At 36.1% G+C, this 23682-nt stretch overlaps 1 protein-coding gene across 1 annotated transcript; it reads left to right on the top strand.

Moving 5' to 3' along the window:
- The first annotated feature begins 6668 nt into the window (after nt 1–6668).
- On the top strand, nt 6669–7226 carry LOC101831998 (60S ribosomal protein L13-like). Its single transcript, XM_021223948.1, has 2 exons — nt 6669–6935; nt 7077–7226. Exons 1-2 carry the CDS (start codon nt 6669–6671, stop codon nt 7224–7226), a joined length of 417 nt encoding a protein of 138 aa, XP_021079607.1.
- The last annotated feature ends 16456 nt before the right edge of the window (nt 7227–23682 follow it).

The following is a 23682-nucleotide window of genomic DNA, read 5'->3' as shown; positions in this document are numbered from 1 at the left end:
GTGTTTATTTGGGACTGATGCGGCTCTAGAACCAGGCTGGTGGGAAGGCTTCTCTCAAGGAAAAGGTTTCCCTTTACAGCTCTGGATAGATGCTCCCACCCCATACCATGCATACGGGAGAGCTAGCACAGAGGGCACAGGTATAGGAAAGCTGGTTCCACCTCTTATCTGAAGGGTTTGGGCCTAGGGGCCAGGTCTGACCAGCCCAAATACCAGGCTCAAATCCTGGACCTTGAGTTCCCCCATTCTAACATTTACCCAATCTATGACTTACTGGAGCACATGAAGGGAGTGGTCCTGTGGAATGATACCCATGACTTGCGGTGGCTGCAGTATATCTGAGTGGAGATCTAGAGATGGTTCAGTGAGATAGTCTACCAGAAACCAGAGGCCCTGAGTAAATGCCAGGAAATAATCAAATTGAGGGGTGAAATCAATAAAGTCGAAACAAAGAAAACAATTCAAAGAATCAATGTATCAAAGAGCTGATTTTTCAAGAAAATCAATAAGATAGACAAACCTCTATCCAAACTAAATAAAAGGCAGAGAGAGAACATGCAATCAACAAAATTAGGAATGAAAAGGGGGGCATAACAATGGACACTGAGGAAATACAGAGAATTTTCAGGTCATACTTTGAAAACCTGTACTCCAAAACATTCAAAAATTTAAAGGAAATGGACAATTATCTGGGTAAATATCACTTACCAAAATTAAATCAAGAAGAGATAAGTAATCTAAACAGACCTATAACCTCTAATGAAATAGAAGCAGTCATCAAAAGTCTCCCAAACAAAAAAAGCTCAAGCACAGATGGCTTCAGTGCAGAATTCTACCAGAAATTTGAAGATGAGCTAATTCCATTACTCCTCAAAGTTTTCCACCCAATAGAAGCAGGAGGTTTATTGTAACTCAGAGAAGGGGAACAGAACAGAATCTTCTGAGGAGACTGGGAACATGGGGGTAGAGGGGTGAGGAACCTGGGAAAAATAGAGGGGATGAAGAGGTGGGGAGAGGAGGACATGGGGGAGCAAGAAAGTTGAGCTGGGGGAAGAATAGAAGAGAGAAGGATAAGAGATCCCATAATAGAAGGAGCCATTATAGGTTTGAAGAGAGCTCTGGCACTAGTGAGATGGAGATCTGGCACTAGTGAGATGTCCAGATTCCTACAAGGATGACACCAACTGGAAATCTAACCAATAGTACAGAGGCTACATTAAATAACATAACATGATTGACAACTTCCTTGTGTGCCATCCTAGAGCCTTCATCCAGGGGCTGAAGGAAGCAGAGGCGGACACCGACAGCTAAACACCGAACTGCACTCCTGGGACCCAGTTGCAGAGACAGAGTTGTGATGAGCAAAGGGGTTAAGACTTAGAGGGTGAAACCCACAGAAACAAGTGACCTGAACAAGGAGGAGCTCATAGACCCCAGACTGATGACTGCGAAGCCAGCAGGGGACTAACTGATCCACATCCCCTAAAAGTCAGTGTCAGTGAGGAGGCCACAGCATTCTTTGGGGCCTCGGGCAATAGATCAGCATTTAATCCTGTCATCCAGAGGGACTTTGGGAGCCCATTCCACATGGAGGGTTACTGTCTCCACCTGGACACATGGGAGAGGGCCTAGGCCCTGCCCTGGATCATAAGACAGACTTTCAAGATCCTGCATCAAGGGCCTAACCCTCCTTAGAGAGTAGAGTGGGGACTGGGGAAGGGGTTAGGGGAGGGTTGTAGAGGGGCTAGAAAGGAAGGGAAGCAGAGGGAGCTGGGATTGACATGTGAAGCAAACTTGTTTCTAATTTAAATTAAATTTTTAAAAAGTGGAAAAAAGATAAAAATAAGCTGAAGTTTACTCACACACAAGCACACACACACACACACACACACACACACGATTCAAGAAAGCAATAAGTATTCTCAACCAAATGATTTAGAGTCCACACTTAAATACCACTCTCCTTTAAAACTGAAGGGTATTTAGTACTGTAAACATAGCACATCTATAGAAAACACGCTTAGCAAAGAAGAGATTCTGAGTTCAAATCCTAACACACACACACACACACACACACAGAGAGAGAGAGAGAGAGAGAGAGAGAGAGACAGACAGACAGAGACAAAGACAGAGACAGAGAGACAGAGAATATAAAACAAGGAAAAAAGAAAAGATCAAGGTCAGAAGAGAAAAAAGTGGAAAAACAAAAATAAAGAAAGAAAATGATGTGTAAGATTAATAAGTAGGGATATAATGGCTCCTTTAGTTATTAAATCCCTTAGCTATTTTGAGTCTGGCTTTATCATGGTCTCTTGTATTTTGGTTAAGTTTTACTCTGATTAAGGAGTTTCTTTTGTGTTTACATTTTCTAAACCTAATTATCCCAAAGTAATTCCTATTGAAAAAGATATTTGTAGTTGTATACATTCACTTCAAAAAGTCATACTTTGGATTGACATATTTGGGTGTCATGTAAATACAAAATTTAACTTTAAATTGGTTCATAAATGTATACCATATTATGTTATGTGCTTGCATTAGGAAAATTTTAAACAATATTTACTAAGTATTGCAATTATATAGCTTATGGGTTGTATGTTTATTTCCTTTAAATGGTTAAGCTAATATAATGCTAAAATATTTACTTGTTTAATATAATAGTATGTGAAACAGCACTGTAACGATTTGCATAAATCAACCACCAAAATGTTAAGTAATAACTCTGTAAAATAATTAAAATAAAATTGGACTGAAATGTATATTCTAATATGTATCTTGATTTATTATGCACATTGAAAATAAAAGGAACAATGGCACTGCATGCAGCCCTTGTCTTGGATTAGTTTTTACTTAAGAAATTGAGTATTCATTAGAGAAAAATGAAAATGAAACATGATATAAAGGTGAAACAATAATTAAATACAAACATATGAGAAGTGTAATTCAGTGGTTTAGCTCAGTGATAGTGGACTTGTCTAGTTTATTCAAGGATGAATCCTATCCTTCTTTGATAGAAAGGGAGAGAAAGAGGGATGGGAGGGAGTAGTGGGAGAGGGGAAAACAGAAGGAAGAAGGAAGGATGGGCATCATTTCAGATGTTTCAATGATCCATAGAAAACAACTGTGTAATGAATTATGATGGGATTGGTATTACATTAAAAAAGAACAAGTTATCTGATTAGAAGTCATCCTCCTTCTTTTACTATTACCACATGGTTGTCTGATCTTTAACAACTCTTATGCTTTTTTCTCTTATTTACAATTGACTTGAATAAACTAAGGGTAATAGTTATTATTATTGGTATAGAAGTCATTTCAAAAGTATATTGATGGATAATGTTCCTCTATATGCTGTATATATAGGTTTCTCTTGTTGGTTGATGAATAAAAGTGCTTTTGGCAATTAGACAGGAAGTAATTTTCCAGGCACAAAGTATAGACGGGGTTACCAGACTAGGAGAATGATTTTAACAGGAACACAGAGGATGAGTTGTGAGATAGTCACCATATAGCTACCCGAAAGATGGGACATCCAGGCATTTTCCAGTAATTCAGAAGCAAGTGGAGGTATATAGATTAATAGAAATTGGTTTATAATTAAATAAGGAACCTGAGCCATATGCCAAACAGTTTATAATTAATATAAGCTTCTGTGCGTTTATTTGGGACTAAATGGCTGCAGGACTGGGTGAGACAGAAACTTCTATTTACAGTATATACTTTGCTTGTGGCTATTAAAACACACTAAAGGAAAATTACAAAATACACTTTTTGGAGAGTGCCATTTGTTAATATGTAGAAGGAAAGTTATGAGTTGGAAAAGCAGTTACTTAAGCTAAGCTATAGAGTATTACTGATTCATGAAGTAAAATTCATCACTAAACTTTTTTTCCTAATTGGGCCAAATTAATTTTGGACATTGATTGTAATAAAAATCTTTATGATATCTCTAGGTTTCGTCTTCCCTCAAAAAACAGCACTGCAACATTGCAAAATGACTCTAAAAAGAGTTTTGACATTATTACTTTAAATGAACTGCGGATCGCTTAATTAGGGCAAACAAAAAAAAGTCCTGCAAACTCTCACTTCACAGTAGATCTCAGGTCAGATCTATTAATTTGCAGTAGATTTTTTTCTATTTAAAAGTTAAAATGAGAAAAGAAAAATGTAAAACCTAGTCTGATCAGAATCTTTCTCTATTCATGAAATGAGCTTGGTTCTAGTCTTTATTAAATTTCTTGTCATTTGATGAATTAAATATAATTATAATGAACTCACTTGGGTTTTGATTATAATCTGTGGGCTTTTCTTCCAATTATATAGCTTCTTATTAACTCTCACATGTAAATGTGTAACCTTTTTCAAAAAGACTAGAGTCACATCTCAGTGACAACTTTGCAGAATTTATTATCTTAAAACATCTTGAAGATTGATAAAGACCCTCATTAAATCTGAACATATTGCTCAGAGCCAGGTAATTGGCCACTATTATGATTCATTTTCAAAAGTTGCCAGTTCCATATCAAAAGTCATTTCTAGACACTCAGGGGGGTGATATAAGACCTCTTCACTTTATTCTTGTTCTAATGCTACTTTTGGTCAATTGAAAGCCTATATCAATTTCCCTTTTGCCAGGGGCTCCTTCCTGGCTATATAATGTGGGAAATCTGTCATAAAACATATTCCAAGAGCTTGAATCCAACATATTACCAGCTCTTTGTTAACACCAGGTCTCATAACACATGAAAACATTTATTTCCTAGGTGTCTAGAGGGCTTTAAGAAGAAAACCAATATCCAGTCTTAAATATTGTATTTTCAGGGGTGGACAGTAATTTGTTTCATTAATTTTGCTTTTGTCCTATTATTTTAGATCCTTGTATAGTTTACTTTTAGTCTGCAAATGTATTCTACAGTCTCATCTTCAGGAATCTCATATGATGCATTTGTTTTATTCTTTACAAGCATATTTAAATAAATGCAGACCCATTAAAAGTTAAACTTTCTTTACCTGTTTGAATTTATCCTTTCATATCACAATAATATGTCAGCTTAAAATCTCAACATACTGCAAAAAGCAGACCAAATTTTAAACATGTAGAAAATGTGATAATATTTTTATAAGTCTAAGTAATTATACAAAAATTTCTGAAAGACTCATAAGATAGAGTATCTACATGCCATGAACAACTTAAATAAGACCATCACACATTATTTAAGATGTTTTCATAGAGTGGCAGCATGTAAAGATATTTCATAGAAAATTTTTCATATCTAAGAAACATTGCAGTTGCTTCTTGGAGAAAGAGTAAAACTTTCTCATCCAGAAGCAGGGTAAGGGAATACAGAAAAAATAAAACATATTACTTAAAGACTTGAGTAAGAGGAAGATCTTGACATATCTACTGAATGAGAAGTCAACTATTTGGAGACACATGAAGGTTCAAAAGAAATCACATATCCTGAAATGAGAATGTTGATGTTCCAATAAGAAGAAATAATACAAAAAAATAGCATAAACATAAGAACAAGTGAAGGTGGATTTCAGGATTCATAGAGTTAAATAAGAGTGAGGAAGGCCTCTGTCTCAGGCTAAAAACCCAGCTTTAAAGTTACTAGTTGATAACAAAGGGAACCATTGGAGGAATTATATTAAATTGTCTGTTGGTTGTATGAATAATAAATAAGAAGGACAAGGAATAAGTGAAAGACTACACATAAGATTTATATTTACAGCAATCTTAGTCTTGCTCTATGGTTTGAACATTACTTCTAATATTATAATTAGTGTTTTCATAAGGGGAGTTAGTAATTATTAGGCATGACTATCAAAAAATTAAAATACCATTCATTTGCTGTAAATGTAAATGTAAACAACAGATAAGTTGGATGGATAGGAAAAACAAAGATGTTATATAGTGCTTTAGCTTGCATGTACTGTCTAATATTTGAAATATTAGATCCTCTGAATGTGGAGATTAATGAAGGATATTTTGGTAATGTGGAAAAGCCTTCATGAACAGATGAATTATTTATTTCTTTGATAATTAGTTGTTTCGCTACTCTGCAACACATTGTCTTCCTTCTGCACATGCCCACTTGACAAGATCCTTTATTCTATAAATTAAAACATCGCAAAAATCAAACTAGATGCATACACTTGACTTTAGCCTTCCTGAACACCAAAATCTGAAATAAAAAATTACTATGTATTATAAATTATTATTCTTAGCAAATGGCCTGGAAATAAACACATAATATTATTTGATAGCTACAATGTGACACATCTATGTTAAGTAATCAAAGATTAATATTGAAAATATATTAAAATATTTAAGCTAATATTAGCACAGGTTATTGCTTTTAAACTACTATTAAAATTAATGCTCATATTATTGTCAGTAGATTCTATTTTATGCATGCAGCATGACTTTTAATAATATTAAGATGGTTTCAGATGAAATGGCAATATACTAGGAATTATCAATCATCCTTTTGGTAACATTTGGTTTATATTGTACTTATGAAGGTCCTGAAATTTTACATCTCTCAACTAGAAACTGTTATCTTCAAGACTGCTAGTGTATGATTGATAAAACAATTCCTACACAAGTTGAAAGTTTGTCAGAGGCTTTCCTGCTAGGCCATTCTCCTGCACAGGAGGCAGCGATGGCACCCAGTAGCAATGGCACAATCCTGAAGCCCCACTTCCACAAGTATTGGCAGTGGCAAGTGGACATTTTCTTCAATCAGCAGACTCACAAGATTCGTAGACACAAGGCCCAGCAGGCAAAAGCGCACTGCATTGCCCCTTGCCCCAATTCCGGTCTTATCAGGCCTATAGTGAGGTACATTACAGTGAGATACCACACCAAGGTCCAAGCTGGCAGGAACTTCAGCCTGGAAGAACTCAGAGTGGCTGGTATCCATAAGAAAGTGGCTCACACCATCTGCATCTCTGTGGACTCAAGGAGGTGAAACAAATCCACTGAATCACTATAGGCCAATGTGCAGCGCCTGAAGGAGTACAACTCAAAGCTCATACTTCTCCCCAGGAAGCCGTCTGCTCCAAAGAAGGGAGATAGTTCTGCTAAAAAACTTAAACTCGCCACCCAGCCAAAGGGACTTGTGATGCCCATCAGAAATGTCTACATAAATGAGAAAGCCAGAGTTATCACAAAAGAAGAGAACAAATTCAAGGCTTTTGCCAGTCTTCACATGGCTTGAGCAATGCTGGCTCTTTTGGCATCCGAGCAAAAGGGGCAAAGGAAGCTGCGGAGCAAGATTTTACAAAGAAAAACTGATGTGCTGTTGGAGTACTGCAATAAAATTTTCCATAAAGCCAAAACGGAGAAAGTTAGGTTATGCATCTTCTAGCTTTTGCCTTACTGTCAAACTAGATAACCACATAGATAAATTCCCATCATACAAACTAAATACACTTGCCAATGGATGAATACATTCATTTATGCATTTACTATAAAATGATCTGTCCTTAGAAAAATCAGAGATGGCTGAGACTAAAGATATACCACAGTGTTAAATTCCAGGGCTATTTTTTATCGGCCCTGATTTCATGTCCCAGTACTCACATCAAGCAGCTCTCAAACCATTTATAACTTCACATCCAGGAAGATCTGTCACATGTGACCACCACTGGTACCTACTTTCGTGTACAAATACCCTCCTCAAGCCATACACAAAAAACTAATTTAAAAATAAATCTTAAGAATGATTTTAAGGGATATATAACCTGTGTTAAGTTGGGCATTCACTCATCTACACAACCACCCTGTCCCCTCAAATCACAAAAAGATTTTTTCATTTTTAACAAACTAAGTGAACTTAGAGGATATTGTGGTATATGAAATAAGTCAGACAAAAGACAAATAACTAATGATTTCCTTTATATGTGTTCTATAGGTCTATTGTACAAATTTCAGACATCATTGCAGAAGTTTGTGTAGTGAATGGCAGTTACTACAGAAACTCAGCAGATTAAAGGGAAGAACATAAGAAAAAGAAATGATCATTCATGCATTTTTTACTTATATCAGACCATCTTCCCCACACACTTCAGTGACCAATTTGGAAGAAGTGGCAGAAAGATGCTTAATATTCAGACGATGGGGAAGCCTGGAGTGAAACTGTTTTGTGGCAATGACAAGACCATGATATACATTTATCCACATCACGTTTATTTGCAAGCACAAAAATCAAGCCACTCGGCATTTCATTATATATTTGTGGAGTGGACAGCAAGCTCTCATGTCTAGCAAGGAGATATTGAAAATTTATAGATTAGGAAAGAGGAAGAGTCAGTTGTCTTTAAGGATATGACCACTGGTGAGTAAGAATGTCCAATGAACAGCTCATGAGTACATAGGTACAGTTGGACACAGTGGGGTGAATCTGAGTATAGCTGGGGGAGACGAGGATTTAATAAAAGTATTTGGGATGGATTGTATGAGATAAAAATGAATTTTAAAATGTGTTATATGAATTTATGAAATTCTTAAGGAACTGATACAAATATAATTAAAATTGGATAATATAAATGAATAAATCACAGTGACTATGGGCAGCTGAGTCAGAAATGCGGACATGTATACAAAAGAGGTAAATCTCCTGATATCTGAAATGACTACATTTCAAAGTTTCAAGAACCAAGTAAATCATGAGGTGAAGAATATAATGATAATACTGTACTCTGTGCTAGAATTTTCCTGGTGTAAGTGAATTTTACATGCAGCTACCAAAAAAGAATGTTTTAAAAGACTAACTACGTAAGATGAATAGAATGATCTTGTGTTTTATTATATTAATTATTTATATTAATTGTTCAGTATAAACATCAAAATAATATCCTGTGCACCTGAAATATATACTACAAAAATCCAGATATAAACATTCATCAGTTGGAAGACAATAACATTTGTGCATTATTAAACACATATCCTCATTTCAATTTTGTGTAAAGTATCTAAAGGGACTGCAGAAAAAGAAGAAAATTTATTTGTGTCATTATTATCCATATATTGCCCTTAAAAACTGAATACAGATTTAATGTTGCATCATAATTAAAACACTTTAAAATATACTCAAAATATCTCAATAGAAAAATAAAATTTACAATGCTATCACTCTGCTGTCTATTTCCATATATTGCTTTTTCCCTTTGCATGTTTCTTACTCTTCCTAAACTATAGAACACAGTCTGTAAATCTCAAATATTCATAATTTCTTTAAGACCAATGTTGGGTGTCTGTGTTACTTTATATCAGTGTACCTATTATTTAGTGTACATAAATTTCCTCCACCTACTTAGCTTGAAACAAACAGTAGCTGATGTTAGAACTTTATCAAGTAATCAAGAAGGATTTGTGGTTCTTTGATTTTATATCCCCTATGTGTAATAAGATGAAAATCTACATGAATATTAGTGCTTTAAACTTATTAAATGACAATTGACAGATTATAATAGATCTAGTAACTACTTTCCAGATAAATAGGAGAGACTCAGACAATCGAGGTAAGCTGCCAAGATGAAAATATCTTAGCTATAATTGGGACAGCAGGTTATAAAAAAGTGAATCGCAAGTCAATTAAGGAATAGAAGATAGTGTATGCCTCCTTATTATTGTGAATCCTGATAAATATTCCCAAGTCATATATTTTTACCATAAATACTACGGTACAGGATAGTCATCTGGACAAGCTTATCCTTGACTTTTCCAATGATGAAAGTAATAAGAGATAAAGCAACAACAAACTCTTTGAGGTCACAATCTTACACAAAGAACTATATAAAACTAAGACATTCTAAGAGTGGGGGAAATAGTCTTACTCAGGAGATAATACATCAATTAGATATCTAATAGAAAATTATTGGTCCTGAAAACATATACATAAAAGTAACTGTATTGGAGTTTCTATTGTTGTGCAGAAACACCGTAACCAAGGCAACTCTTACAAAGGAAAACATTTCAATAGTGCCGCCTTAAATTTCAGAAGTTTCCCCTATCATCAGCATGGCATTGTGCAGGCAGACACGGTGCTAGAGAAGGAGCTGAGAGTTCTACATCTGGATCCACAGGCAACAGGAAGAGACTGAGACACATTAGACTGAGATATCAAAGCCTGCCTCCAGTGATACACTTCCTCGAACAACATCACACCTACTCCAAGTCCACACCTTCCCACAGTGCCTGTCCCTATGAGCCTATGGAGTCGTTTTCATTTGAACTACCACAGTAACACTATACAGGCTACTGACAGAGAATGTTATACATATATACATGCATTGACAATAAAAAAGAAAGCATGAATTTGAGAAAAAGTAAGGAGGGTTGGAGGAAGGAAATGAGGAAATATAATTAAAATTTCAAAAATAAATAAGGAAAAAAACTAGAATGTCATCTCCTGAGTAAAATGTTCATGGTATATAAAATATAACCTACTCTATAATGTGTTAATGAAAATAACTGCTAATGCAGTTTTAATAAAAAATAGATATAAACCCTAACATAAGAGTTACCCCTTTCTGACAAGATAGAAAATTCTTGAATAATTGATAATAACCAGATTGTTGTTATTGTTATATGACTTATATGTACTTAGTAATAATTTTGATAGGTATAGGTGATTACCATAGTAAGGACATAGACAACATGGAAATAATGGCAATGAATTAGAATATTTTTTTGGTTTTTGAAACAGGGTTTCTCTGTATTATTTTGGAGGCTATCCTGAAACTTGCTCTGTAGACCAGGCTGACCTCGAATGAATATTATTTACTTGCAAATATACTAGATATAATGCTAAATGGCAGAAATCCATTACTTATCACATCATTCTAAGCAGTAATATTTTAAAAGTTAGGAAAATGTAAGAATATAAAACACACTCAAATATTTGGACACTTTGCTGAGATGTCATACAATAAATATACTATCAAATTAGGAAGGGAATAATTTCTTGTATAAAATGATGAAAATGCAGTGATCAACTATAGAAAATCCATATTAATTGCTGTTTGTTTTATAATGTTATCTTATGTTATATCCAAAAAATTAATCAAAGATCTGCCAATAACGGTAGAAGTCAATATATTCCTCTCTTTTCATGTTAATTTGTAATACCTTTTTGTAATACTTTTAAATTTCAGTTGTTCTTTCTGTTTTTTTTATAAAGGAAAGAAACTCATGCTTAAAGACATAAAGTATTTATACATTTAAATATGCCTTTGATTTCTTTTTAAAAATGACTTCATAGAAAATTCATATTTAAGCAAATATTTTAAATTCATAAGGATAACAAAATTTTATGTCACAAGATATTGAAATGTGTTAGGGAAGTTTAATGTATTTACACTTGGAAATGATACAAAGAGGAAATTTTCCTACTTACCTTGTGCACCATTTCCTAAGCTGCATGATGAAAAAGATTACTATGTATCTAAGCAATGATTCTTGGAATTTTTTAGAATTATTCATGAAATCAAACACTTACAGTTTTGTGGTGATATCTTTCTTGCACAAATAAAGCCTGTCTGGATGTCAGAGAATGAAGCTCGCCACTAGTTACCCATAGAGGTCTGGAGGTCTGTACAGACAGGCAGGAAGTGACATAGCTGGGCAGTAACCGAATATAAGCAGGGACAAACAGGAAATTTTTCTATTCGCTGTGAAGACACTTAGAAGGCAAGGCGTGCTGTAACTTGCTCCTTCTCTCTGATCTTTCAGCATTTTCCTCTATATCTGACTCTGGTCTTTTATTATCTAGATAAATTAAGGACTACATTAACATTCTGGTGCCAAACATGGGGCATGAACCCACAACGCTGAAATTAAGTCTCATGATCTACTGACTGAGCTATCTGATCACATGAGACCCCAATGGAGTAAGAGGCCCAGACCTTTTCTCTTGTAAGAGAAGACCACAGGAAATACATAGATTAGTATTTATGGGTTACAAATAAGAATCCCAAGTGGCCAGCCAAAAGGTTATAACTAATATAGTATCTACATGTTTCTTTGGGGCAGAGAAGGGCAGAGGAACATAGCTGAGCAAAGAAAACCTCAAATTACACAGTCTCCATGTTGATTGTGGGAAACCTGAGGCCTCATAGCATCATATATTATTGAAAATAATTTCCTTAGCCTCTAAACATTCAATAATTATAAAAACTTAGCTTATATTTCCATGAAATTCTCTAACTCAGGTGATTGGCAGTCCAGTAAGAAAAGTCTTTTATTTTACTGTTTTTGTTATCTGTTGAATCAAATAAAGGACAAATACACAATATAAATGAGGATATTTGCTATTTCAACATCATTTTTCATCTTTTTCTATGTGACTCAGTACAAATACTTTCTATAGAAGAGCTACTAATTCCAAAAGTCCTGACACATTTTTCACTTGTCTTCCCTTCACTCTTAAGTTATTTTTTCTTTACTGTTTCAGAGATTAGGTACAATTGGAGGTTGTTTTCTGGACTGTTATGTTGAAGTGCAGGAATATAAGATGACACACAGACAAATGATATTAGTCATTGCACATGTTTCAGTTTGCTGTGGGAGGCAAGCTAGAATAAACAGGAATCTTATATTAGTAAGTAGCTTGAAAAGTTGATATCAACAAAATGTCAAGTAGGAAATACCAACTTTTATCTTCGAACTATACATGTGTTTTTTATAATATGCAGCAACAGTGAAATAAAATGGAGATTATATATTTGAAAAGAATGGCTGGTAAGAACAGCAGGCAATGGGAAATAAAGAGAAAATAAAATCAAGGGAAGATGGTATCAGCCACACAGTAGAAACCACGATGTGCCTCAGAGAACAATTCCTGGGGAACAACTACCTCTCCTGTCATTGAGAGAGGTCCATAGCTCCTTATTCCAGAAAACTTTAAAAGGGAGAGGTATGTCTACAGGCCTCCCTGATCTGCAAAGCTGACAATGACATATTACTCTGGAAAGAACCCCTGCAGAAACCTCTCCAAACTCAGGGCATACCCCATGAGACCTCATATTCTAGACACAGGCTCTGTGCTGTACTGTGTCAACTCAACACCTCACATAATGTGTTTGTTCTTTGAACAATCTAGCTCATATTCTGAGTCCCCAGAGACAGGTTAGTACATGCCAAAGAAACATGGGTTGATTAATTTAAATTAATATAAGAAAATTCTTATAAAACAAGTATGATACAACTAATAATAATCTATTTCAAAAATAAGTGTAAACACAAACTTTTCAAGACACATAAAGTTGTGAAAATTCAACACTATTAAGGCTTTTCTAACAAGAACACTAAACTGAGCTCATGAAGCACAAAAATGTGGTAAAATCAATTGAATGTGAAATATTCATTTGTAAACGTAAGTACATAATACATTTCAGAGCACTCCAAGAATTGAGTAGAATCAGATGCATCTTTATTATGAACTTAAAAGACAAAAATATAAAGTCTAATAGGGTAGTTCATTAAATCATATACAATGTAAGATTGCAAGGGTCTACCATGAAAAAGTGTGTATCATAAAACTGGATAACAGGAAAACAAAGCCTACCAGGATGAAATAATATAAGAAATAGACAATCTGGAGCAGTTCCAGCAGGACCAGGTAAAACAGACCCTGAATCTGGGCCTGTGTTCCAGTGCCTGGGAATCACCTGGGAACTGCACAGAGCTTCCAATCCCGGGGGGGGGGAGTCAGCCACCCCAGACTCCAGGACTTCTCTCCCACCAATGAGACCAGGAAACCACCAGATCCAGCAAAAGGTCAAGGGGACCAGGTGGGTGGCTTAGCACCCCAGATTCCTGGTCTTATTCTCCACCCACAGGACTAGAACGAGGGCAAGGAATAGAAGAACTACCAGATTATTGGACTTGGTAGCACCCACCAAAAGGGAACTCTGGTCCCCTTACCACCAGACCAGTTAGGGGCTCTTTCTGCACCCACTAGAAGAAGAGATGGGAAAGACACAATACAAAAACACACTCAGCAACAGAAAAACAAATATGACACCACCAGATTCTAGAGACTCCACACCAGTAAGACTCCAACATTTCAATGCAAATGAAGCAGAAGAGAATGACCATAAAACCACTTTCATAAAAATGATAGAGGCCCTAAAAGAGGATATAGGAAAATCACTCAGAGAAATGGATGAAGAAACAAAGCAAAAAATGCAAGAAATTGAAGAAAAACAAACCAAAAAAGGCAGGAAATGGAAGAAGAAACAAAGCAAAAAAGGCAGGAAATGGAAGAAGAAACAAAGCAAAAAATGCAAGAAATGGAAGGAAAAACACAGCAAAAAATGACAGAAATGGAAGAAGAAACAAACCAAAAAAGGCAGCAAGTGGAAGAAACAACAAACCAAAAAATACAAGAACTGGAAGAAAAAGTAACCCAAAAAATGCAAGAAATGGAAGAAAAAGCAAACCAAAAAAATTATAAAAGGCAAAAAATGGTTGAAAAGATAAACCAAAAATTGCAAGAAACAATTCAAACAGTGCAAGACTTGAAAACTGAAATAGAGACAACAAAAAAAAACACAATCTGAAGATAGGCAGGGAATAGAAAAGCTGGGCAAACGGTCAGGTACTACCGATACAAGCATTACCAACAGAATACAAGAGATGGAAGAGAGAATCTTAGGTGTTGAAAATACACTAGGAGAAATGGATTCATCAACCAAAGAAAACCTTAAGTCCAACAAATCCTTAACACAAAACATCCATGAAATATGGGACACTATGAAAAGGCCAAACCTAAGAAAAATAAGTATAGAAGAAAGAGATGAAAACCACTTCAAAGGGGTTGAAAACGTATTCAACAAAATCATAAAAGAAAACTTTCCCAACCTTCAGAAAGACATGCCAATAAAGTTACAAGAAGCTTACAGAACACCAAATAGAGTGGATCACAAAAAAGTCCCCTTGCTACATAATAATCAAGACCCCAAATATACAGAATAAAGAAAGAATATTAAGAGCAGCTAAGGAAAAAGGCCAGGTAACATATAAAAGCATACCTATCAGAATTACACTTGACTTCACCATGGAAACGCTGAAAGCCAGAAGGTCCGGAATAAATATTGTACCACACTAAGAGACCATGGACGCCAGCCCAGACTACTATACCTGACAAAGTTCTCAATCACTACAGATGGAGAAAACAAGATATTCCACGACAAAACTAGATTCAAGCAATATGTATTCACTAACCCAGCCCTACAGAAAGTTTTAGGAGGAAAAATTCAACCCAAGGAAGTTAACTACAACCAGAAAAATATAGGCATTAGAGAGTCCCTCTCTACCAACAGCCAAAAGAATAAAGGGGTGAAATTCCACACATAATTCCACCACCACCAACCATTCCAAATCAAAGATGAATGAGCAATCCCTCAATATTAATGGCCTTAACTCACCCATAAAAAGACACAGGCTAGCAGAGTGGATTCAAAGACAGAACCAATACTTCTGCAGCATAAAAGAAACACACCACACCCTCAAAGACAGACATTACCTGAGAGTTAAAGGTTGGAACAAAGTTTTCCAATCAAATGGACCCAAGAAACAAGCAGGGGTAGCAATCCTAATATCTAACAAATTAGACTTTAAAATAAAATCAATCAAAAGCGATGAAGGAGGTCATTACATACTCATCACAGATGAAATGCACCAAGAAGTGTCTAACCTGAACATCTATGCCCCAAATACAAAGGCATCCACATTCGTAAAAGAAACATTACTAAAACTTAAATCACATATAAAGCCCCCACATTTGTAGTGGGAGATTTCAACACACCAGTCTCACCACTAGACAGGAATACCAGACAGAAACTCAACAAATAAGCAAAGGGTCTAATAGAAGAAATGGCCCAACTGGGATTAACAGACATCTATAGAACATTTCATCCACATAACAAAGAATATACCTTCTTCTTACCACCACATGGAAACTTCTTAAAAATTGAACACACTTGGCAACATATCCAACCTCAGCAGCTTCAAAAAAATTGGAATAACTCCATGCATCTTATCAGACCACCATGCTTTAAAATTAGAATTCAACAACAACACAAATTGCAGAAAACCTACAAACTCATGGAAATTGAATAATGCACAACTGCAGCATTCCTGGGTCAAAGAAGAAATAAAAAAAAGAAATTAAAGACTTCTTAGAATTCAATGAGAATGAAGACACAACATACCCAAACCTATGGGACACTTTGAAAGCAGTGCTACGTGGGAAGTTCACAGCACTAAGTGCACACATGAAGAAACTGGAGAATAGTTATACTAGAGAATTAACAGCACAGCTGAAAGCTCAAGAAAACACAAAGAAACAAACTCTGCCAGGAAGAGTATACGCCAGGAAATAATCAAATTGGGGCTGAAATCAATAAAGTAGAAACTAGGAAAACAAAACAAAGAATCAATGCAACGAAGAGTTGGTTTTTTGAGAAAATCAACAAGATAGACAAACCTTTGTCCAAACTTACCAAACAGCAGAGAGTGAATATGCAAATTAACAAAATCAGAAATGAAAAGCGGACATAACAATGGACTCTGAGGAAATTCAGAGAATCAAGAGGTCATTATTTGAAAACCTGTACTCCACAAAATTCGAAAATTTAAAGGAATGGACAACTTCCTGGATAGCTATTGCTTGTGAAAATTAAATAAAGAACAGATAAGCAATTTAAATAGATCTATAACCCCTATGGAAAGAGAAACAGTCATAAAAAGTCTCCCAACCAAAAAAAAAGGCCAGGTCCAGATGGCCTCAGTGCAGAATTCTACCAGAAATTCAAAGAACAGCTTATACCAGTTCTTCTCAAAATATTCCATGCAATAGAAGCAGAAGGGTCTTTGCCAAACTCTTTCTATGAGGCTTCAATAACCTTGATCCCCAAGCCACACAAAGACACAACTAAGAAAGAGAACTTCAGACCAATATCCCTCATGAACATTGATGCAACAATACTCAATAAAATACTGGCAAATCAGATCCAAGAACACTTCAAAACAATCATTCATCATGATTAAGTAGGTTTCATCCCAGGGATGCAGGGATGGTTCAACATACGAAAATCCATCAACGTAATCCACCATATAAACAAGCTGAAAAACAAAAATCACATGGTCATCTCACTAGATGCTGAAAACGCCTTTAACAAAAATCCAACACCCCTTCATGATAAAGGTCTTGGAGAGATCTGGGATAACAGGAACATACTTAAACATAATAAAAGCTATATACAGTAAACCAACAGCCAACATCAAACTAAATGGACAGAAACTCAACACAATTCCTGTAAAATCAGGAACAAGACAAGGATGTCCACTGTCTCCATACCTTTTCAAAATTGTACTAAGTTCTAGCCATTGCCATAAGACAACAAAAGGGGATCAAGGGGATACAACTTGGGAAGGAAGAGGTCAAACTTTCACTGTTTGTAGATGATATGATAGTTTACATAAATTACCCAAAGAACTCTACCAGCGAACTCTTACGGCTGATTAACACGGTCAGCAAAGTGGCAGTCTACAAGATCAACTCAAGAAAATCACTAGCCCTACTATATACAGATGATTAAAGGGCTGAGAATGAAATCAGACAAACATCACCCTTTACAATTGCCACAAACAACATATAATAACTTGGGGTAATGCTAACCAAACAAGTGAAAGTCCTGTATCAGAATAACTTTGAGTCTTTAAAGAAAGAAATTAAAGAAGCCCTCAGAAAATGGAACGATCTCCCATGCTCTTGGATACGTAGGATCAATGTAATAAAATTGGCAATCCTGCCAAAGCAAACTACAGATTCAATGCAATCCCCATTAAAATCCCAGCACAATTCATCACAGAACTTGAAAGAACAATAATAAATTTTGTATGGAAAAACTAAAGACCCAGGATAGCCAAAACAACCCTGTTCAACAAGGCAATGTTGGAGGCATCACCATCCCTGACTTGAAGCTCTATTATAGAGCTATAGTCCTGAAAACAGCTTGGTATTGGCACAAAAATAGACAGGTAGACCAATGGAATCGAATTGAAAACCCTGATATTAACCCACACACCTATGAACACTTGATTTTTGACAAAGAAGGTAAAATATACAATGGAATAAAGAAATCATCTTCAACAAATTGTGCTGGCATAACTGGAGGCTGGCATGTAGAAGAATGCGGATTGATCCATGTTTATAACCATGCACAAAACTTAAGTCCAAATGGATCAAAGGCTTCAACATAAATCCAGTCACACTGAAACTCTTAGAAGAGAAAGTGGGTGGTACCCTTGAACGAATTGGTACAGTAGACAGCTTCCTGAACATAACACCATTAGCACAGACAGTGAGAACAACAATTAATAAATGGGACCTCCTGAAACTGAGAAGCTTCTGTAAGGCAAAGGACACAGTCAGCAAGACAAAAAGGCAACCCACAGAATGGGAAAAATATTTAGTAACCCCACATCTGATAGAAGGTTGATCTCCAAAATTTACAAAGAACTCAAGAAGCAAGTCTCCAAAACACCAAAGGATCCAATTAAAAAGTGGGCTGCAGAACTAAATAGAGAATTTTCAATAGACGATTCTAAAATGTCTGAGAGGCACTTAAGAAAGTGTTCAACATCCTTAGCCATCTGGGAAATGCAAATCAAAACAACTCTGAGACACCATCTCACTCCTGTCAGAATGGCTAAAATCAAAAACACCAACGACAATTTATGCTGGAGAGGATGTGGTAAAAGGGGAAAACTCCTCCATTGCTGGTGGGAGTGCCAACTTGTTCAGCCACTTTGGAAATCAGTATGGAGATTCCTCAGAAAAATGGAAATAAACCTACCACAAGACGCAGCAATTCCACCCGTAGGCACATATCCAAAAGATGCCCATTCATACAACAAGGATGTCTGTTCCACCAAGTTCATAGCAACATTATTTGTAATAAGCAGACCTTGGAAGCAACCTATATGCCCCTCAACAAAAGAGTGGATAGAGAAAATATGGTACATTTACACAATGGAGTACTATTCAGCAGAAAAAAAAACAATGGAATCCAGAGATTTGCTGGCAAATGGTGACACTAGAAGAAACCATCCTGAGTGAGGTAACGCAGTCACCAAAAGAGAAACATGGCATGTACTCTCTCATATATGGATTTTAGACATAGATCTGGGGAATGCCAGACTACAATCCCATGGCCAGAGAGTCTGGGAAACAAAACCTTCATTCAGTTGCTGATGTAAGAAGAGGCAGACTCCCAAGTCTAAGCACTGAGCTGAACTTAAGAAAGCCAGTAACAGAGAAGGAGGACTGATGGCCAAAGGGATTAAGACTGGGCTGGTTTAACCCCAAGATACAGCTGACCTGACAAGGTTAAACTCTTGAATCCCAGGCTGATGCCTGGGAATGCAGCATGGGACTGATCAAGACCCCCTGAATGTGGGTGTCAGTGAGGAGGCCTAGATAATCTACTGAGCCTTGGGCAGTAGATCAGTATTCATCCCGAGTATACACATGGACTTTGGACTCCCATCCAACAATGTGAGATGCATTCTCACCCTGAACTCTTGGGTAAGGGTCTGGGCCCTGCCCTGGATGAAATGACATACTGTGGACACCCCCATGGAAGGCCTCACCCTCCCTGGGGAAATGAGGGGATATTGGGGGGGGTTGGTGAGAGGGCATGGGAGGAGGGGAGGGAAACAGATTGGGACCTTGTTTCTAATATAAATTTAAACTTAAAAATAAATAATAAAAATTAAAAAAGAAATATAAAATCTGAACACTTCAATATTTAGCAGGATATCTGAATCATTCTAATTAAAGTACCACATTTCAAGAAAAATTGAAAAACTTGCTAGCATCCATGCTAATTTCTCTAAAAATGTGAAGAACTCATAACTATTATAAAAATCTTACAAATGTATAAAGTAAAAGAATAAAAATCATTTAGATGCAATGATTATTCTCATACCAAAGACAATGTTACTGTAAAAATTAATAACATTGCAAGACAGTATCTCCCAAGATCATTGATATAGCACTTGTCAACCTTACAAGAAGTGACATTCAACAGCATGTTTAAAATGCAAGTTACCCAGCTATTACCAAGAATATACGCAAATAATAAATACTAGAATGTAAACTAATGTAGTCATTATGGAAATCAGTATAAAGGATCCTTAGAGCATGAAAATATACTATGATATGATTCACCTCTATGAAACTTGGGAATAAATTTGAAGAAATAAAAGTCATTGCCAATTATGTCAAGAATAAATGATGATATTTATATGAAAATGGATATATCTGGAGATCATCATTTTGAACAAAACAAGACAGATTACAAAGAATGATTTTTCTCTCATACATGGACTCTATTGGAATAAAATGGACATGAATTTAGAGAGGAACTTTTAGAGAAAAGGAGAAGGATTAGAAGGACAGATCAAGGAAGAGCAATACAGGAAAGAATGAGATCAAAACATTCTGGTTGCATGAATAAAAAATAAGAATAACATAATATTCAGCATATCTAGTTTTAAAAGACCAATACACCATTATCAAGTTGTGATGATATATTATTTATAATTTATTAAAGCTTGCCTGAGGGTACAATAAGCAAAGAAAAGCCACAAGTCATAGAGCCAGGTGATGTGATATACACCTTTAATCCCAGCAGCCATACTAGCTAGCCATAGAGCCAGGCAATAGTGCCATACACCTTTAATCTCAAAACTCAAGAGAAAAGCAGATGGAGCTCTCTCTTAGTTCCAGGCCACACTGAGCTACATGAATGTAATACAGTCTAAAAGGAGAACAGCTCACACAAAGTGATCTAGGCAATTGGTATCACATACCTTTAATCCCAGGATTTGAGAGGAAAAAAAGGAAGAGGCAGCAGTCTCGGATTTAAGTCAGAGCCTTTGTGGAGACAGGATTGCAGTCTGAGGATTCATGGAGCTAGCAGGATCACCCTTTCAGCCTTAGGTAGAAGTAAGAGATAGTGACCGGCTGCTTTGCTTCTCTTATCTTCATCTTGAAGCCTGAACCTCAATATCAGTCTCTGGGTCTTTTATTGACTCATGTTACACCAAGTGTCATGTATATCTGAAACACAAAGATTATTTCAATATATGTGTTTTAATGCAACAGATAACCCAGTTATAGAGGCAAATTCAACTTCTTAAATTCTCTTAACAAATACAAATTCAGTACAACAAAGAAGGTTGCATGGGACTGATCTAGGCCCTTTGCATATATGTGACAGTTGTGTAGCATGGTATTCTTATGGGACTCCTAACAGTGGGTGCAGAGGCTATCTCAAATTCTGTTGACTACTTTGGAGACCATTTACTTTTACAGGGTTGCTTTGTCCAGGCTTAATATATTTGATAAGACATTAAATGGATTTTCTTTACTATCAAGAATGAGAAGGGCTCAAGAGATAGTTCAAAGATTAGGAGTATTGCGGCTCTTGCTGCGGACCTGTGTTTAGTTCCCAGTTAGCTGCATGGTGGTTCACAAGCACTATGGAGTCCAGTTCTGACCTCAGTGGGCACAAGGTATGCAGGTTGCACACATACGTATCCATATGCAGACACTTGGATATACACATAGAACAAAATTAAATAAAATTTAAAAGAAAACATGAGACAAATACAAACTTCACCCCTTCTTTTCATTAGAGAACTGCATGGACTAGCCATAGCATTTAGAAGGAAAATAAAGCATTGCATGTAAATTGGAAAAAGGAAGGAAAATCATTCCTGTTCGAAGATGTGTGGTCTTGTACATATATACTAGTAAGCATAGTCAATGTAGTTTGAAGCTACAAAATCAACACAACAAAATCAATATCATATTTGTAATAATGGTGAACTGATTGAGAAAGCTATTTTTAGATGCCAAATTTTAGGAAAACATTTAATTGTGGGAGCTAAAAATTATCAAATATTTATGAGAAGAGATGAAGATACAAATAAATAGAAACAAATTCTGAATTAATACTATTTAAATAACTGTAATAATCAATCCTCTTGGCTTACGTGGGTAAATCCAATACTCAGTCAGTTAAGCCACTAGTCTAGCCTGTGCTGGAAAGTAAATCCCTATGACCAAGTCTTTTGATTTTGGGGTTACCAAGCAGCTCCCAAGTCAAGACACAAGATTTATCATCTGCTATGAATGATCAGCCTTAACTTATGCTGTCACACTAGCTCTTATAACTTAAATTAACCTGTTCTCATTTGTTTTTCTTTGGGCTTTTTATCGTTCTTTCATTCTGTATTTGTTACTCTCCTGTATGCCTGGCTGGCTGGCTGGCCCCTCTTTTTCTCCCGCATTGTCTCTACACTGTTTTCCCCCAAGCATAGATTCTTTCTCCTGTTAATTCTCTCTGGCCTCCAGCCCTGCCTATCCCACTTCTACCTAGCTATTGACCATTCAGCTTTTTATAAGACCAATAAGATGCCTAAGGCAGGCAAAGTAACACACATTTACGTTGTTGAACAAATGCAGCATAAACAAATGTAGCACATCTTTGTGTAGCTAAAGTAAAATTTCACAATAATATTTTACCATATTCTTTTCCTTTCCTCAATTTCCCTTTAATTTTTTCCACCTATGTACCCACCCAACATATTGTTATATATATCATATACATATATATACATATATATCTTTCTATTATCTATTTATCTTTTCAAAAAGCAATATTTTAAAAACCAAAAGTGAATATCAAAACAAACAAGCCAAAAATGAAAAAAATAGCTAAAATCAAAAGCACACCAAAAATATGGAGTTTGTTTGTTTAGTGTTGACCAACTACTCCTGGATATGAGGTCTGCCCTAGCTTTTCATTAATATACAAAAGACATTTAATTAATGAAAATTGTTTTCCCTTTCTGAGTATAAATCAATTATAAATATATTCTAGGATAGGAGTTGGTCTTTGTGACCTTTTTCTGAGTTTGATGTTGGAATTTTGTCTGCTTTGAACATGTGGCTATTGCCAAGGATATCACTTGCCATATTACCTGATAGGTAGGCCTTATTGCTGAACACACAGCTTACTTATATCACCAGACATCAAGAAATCAAACTGGAAACCAATCTTTAGCTTCACCTTTACTGACTGGAGCTTATGGTACTAGAATATGCTTTGCACACTACCAGAGGAGAAAACCAATCATCAATATCTCCTATCTATGAACTCTGCAACCTGTAATAGTGACATGTCAGTAAGATATACTGATGCAATAGTGGAATAAATGTTGTGGGTATTGTCAAGCAATTTTTTTTATTTTAATTTTAAATAGCTTGTTTTACATGTCAGTCCCAGTTCCCTCTCCCTCCCCTCCTCCCGCACTCCCCTTCCACCCTCCCTCCCACCCTATTGCCAAATCCTTCCACATAGGGGATGTCTAGAGTCTATCATTTTACTCTTGGTAGGGTCAAGGCACTCCCCTAAGAGTCCAGGCTGAGAGAGCATCTCTCTTTGTGCTATAGGCACATGAAGACAGATTGTATACCAGGGATAGACACTGATCCACAGCTCAGAGCCCCATAGGTTGCCCAGGCCTTCTCACTGACACTCACATTTGGGGGGTCCAGATCAGTCCCATTCTGGCCTCCCCACTGTCGG

Source organism: Mesocricetus auratus, unplaced genomic scaffold (assembly GCF_017639785.1).
Source record: "Mesocricetus auratus isolate SY011 unplaced genomic scaffold, BCM_Maur_2.0 Super-Scaffold_100003, whole genome shotgun sequence".
NCBI classification, from domain to species: Eukaryota; Metazoa; Chordata; class Mammalia; order Rodentia; family Cricetidae; genus Mesocricetus; species Mesocricetus auratus.
The sequence above is the reverse complement of the archived record's forward strand: the minus strand, read 5'-3'. Positions and strand labels throughout refer to the sequence as shown.

What these genes read in the sequence shown, in the direction of transcription:
- LOC101831998 (XM_021223948.1), top strand. Translation starts at nt 6,669, where the DNA reads ATGGCACCCAGTAGCAATGGCACAATCCTGAAGCCCCACTTCCACAAG. An exon ending in TGGCTGGTATCCATAAGAAA is followed by an intron (nt 6,936 to 7,076) that starts GTGGCTCACACC and finishes GCTCCAAAGAAG; the next exon opens with GGAGATAGTTCTGCTAAAAA.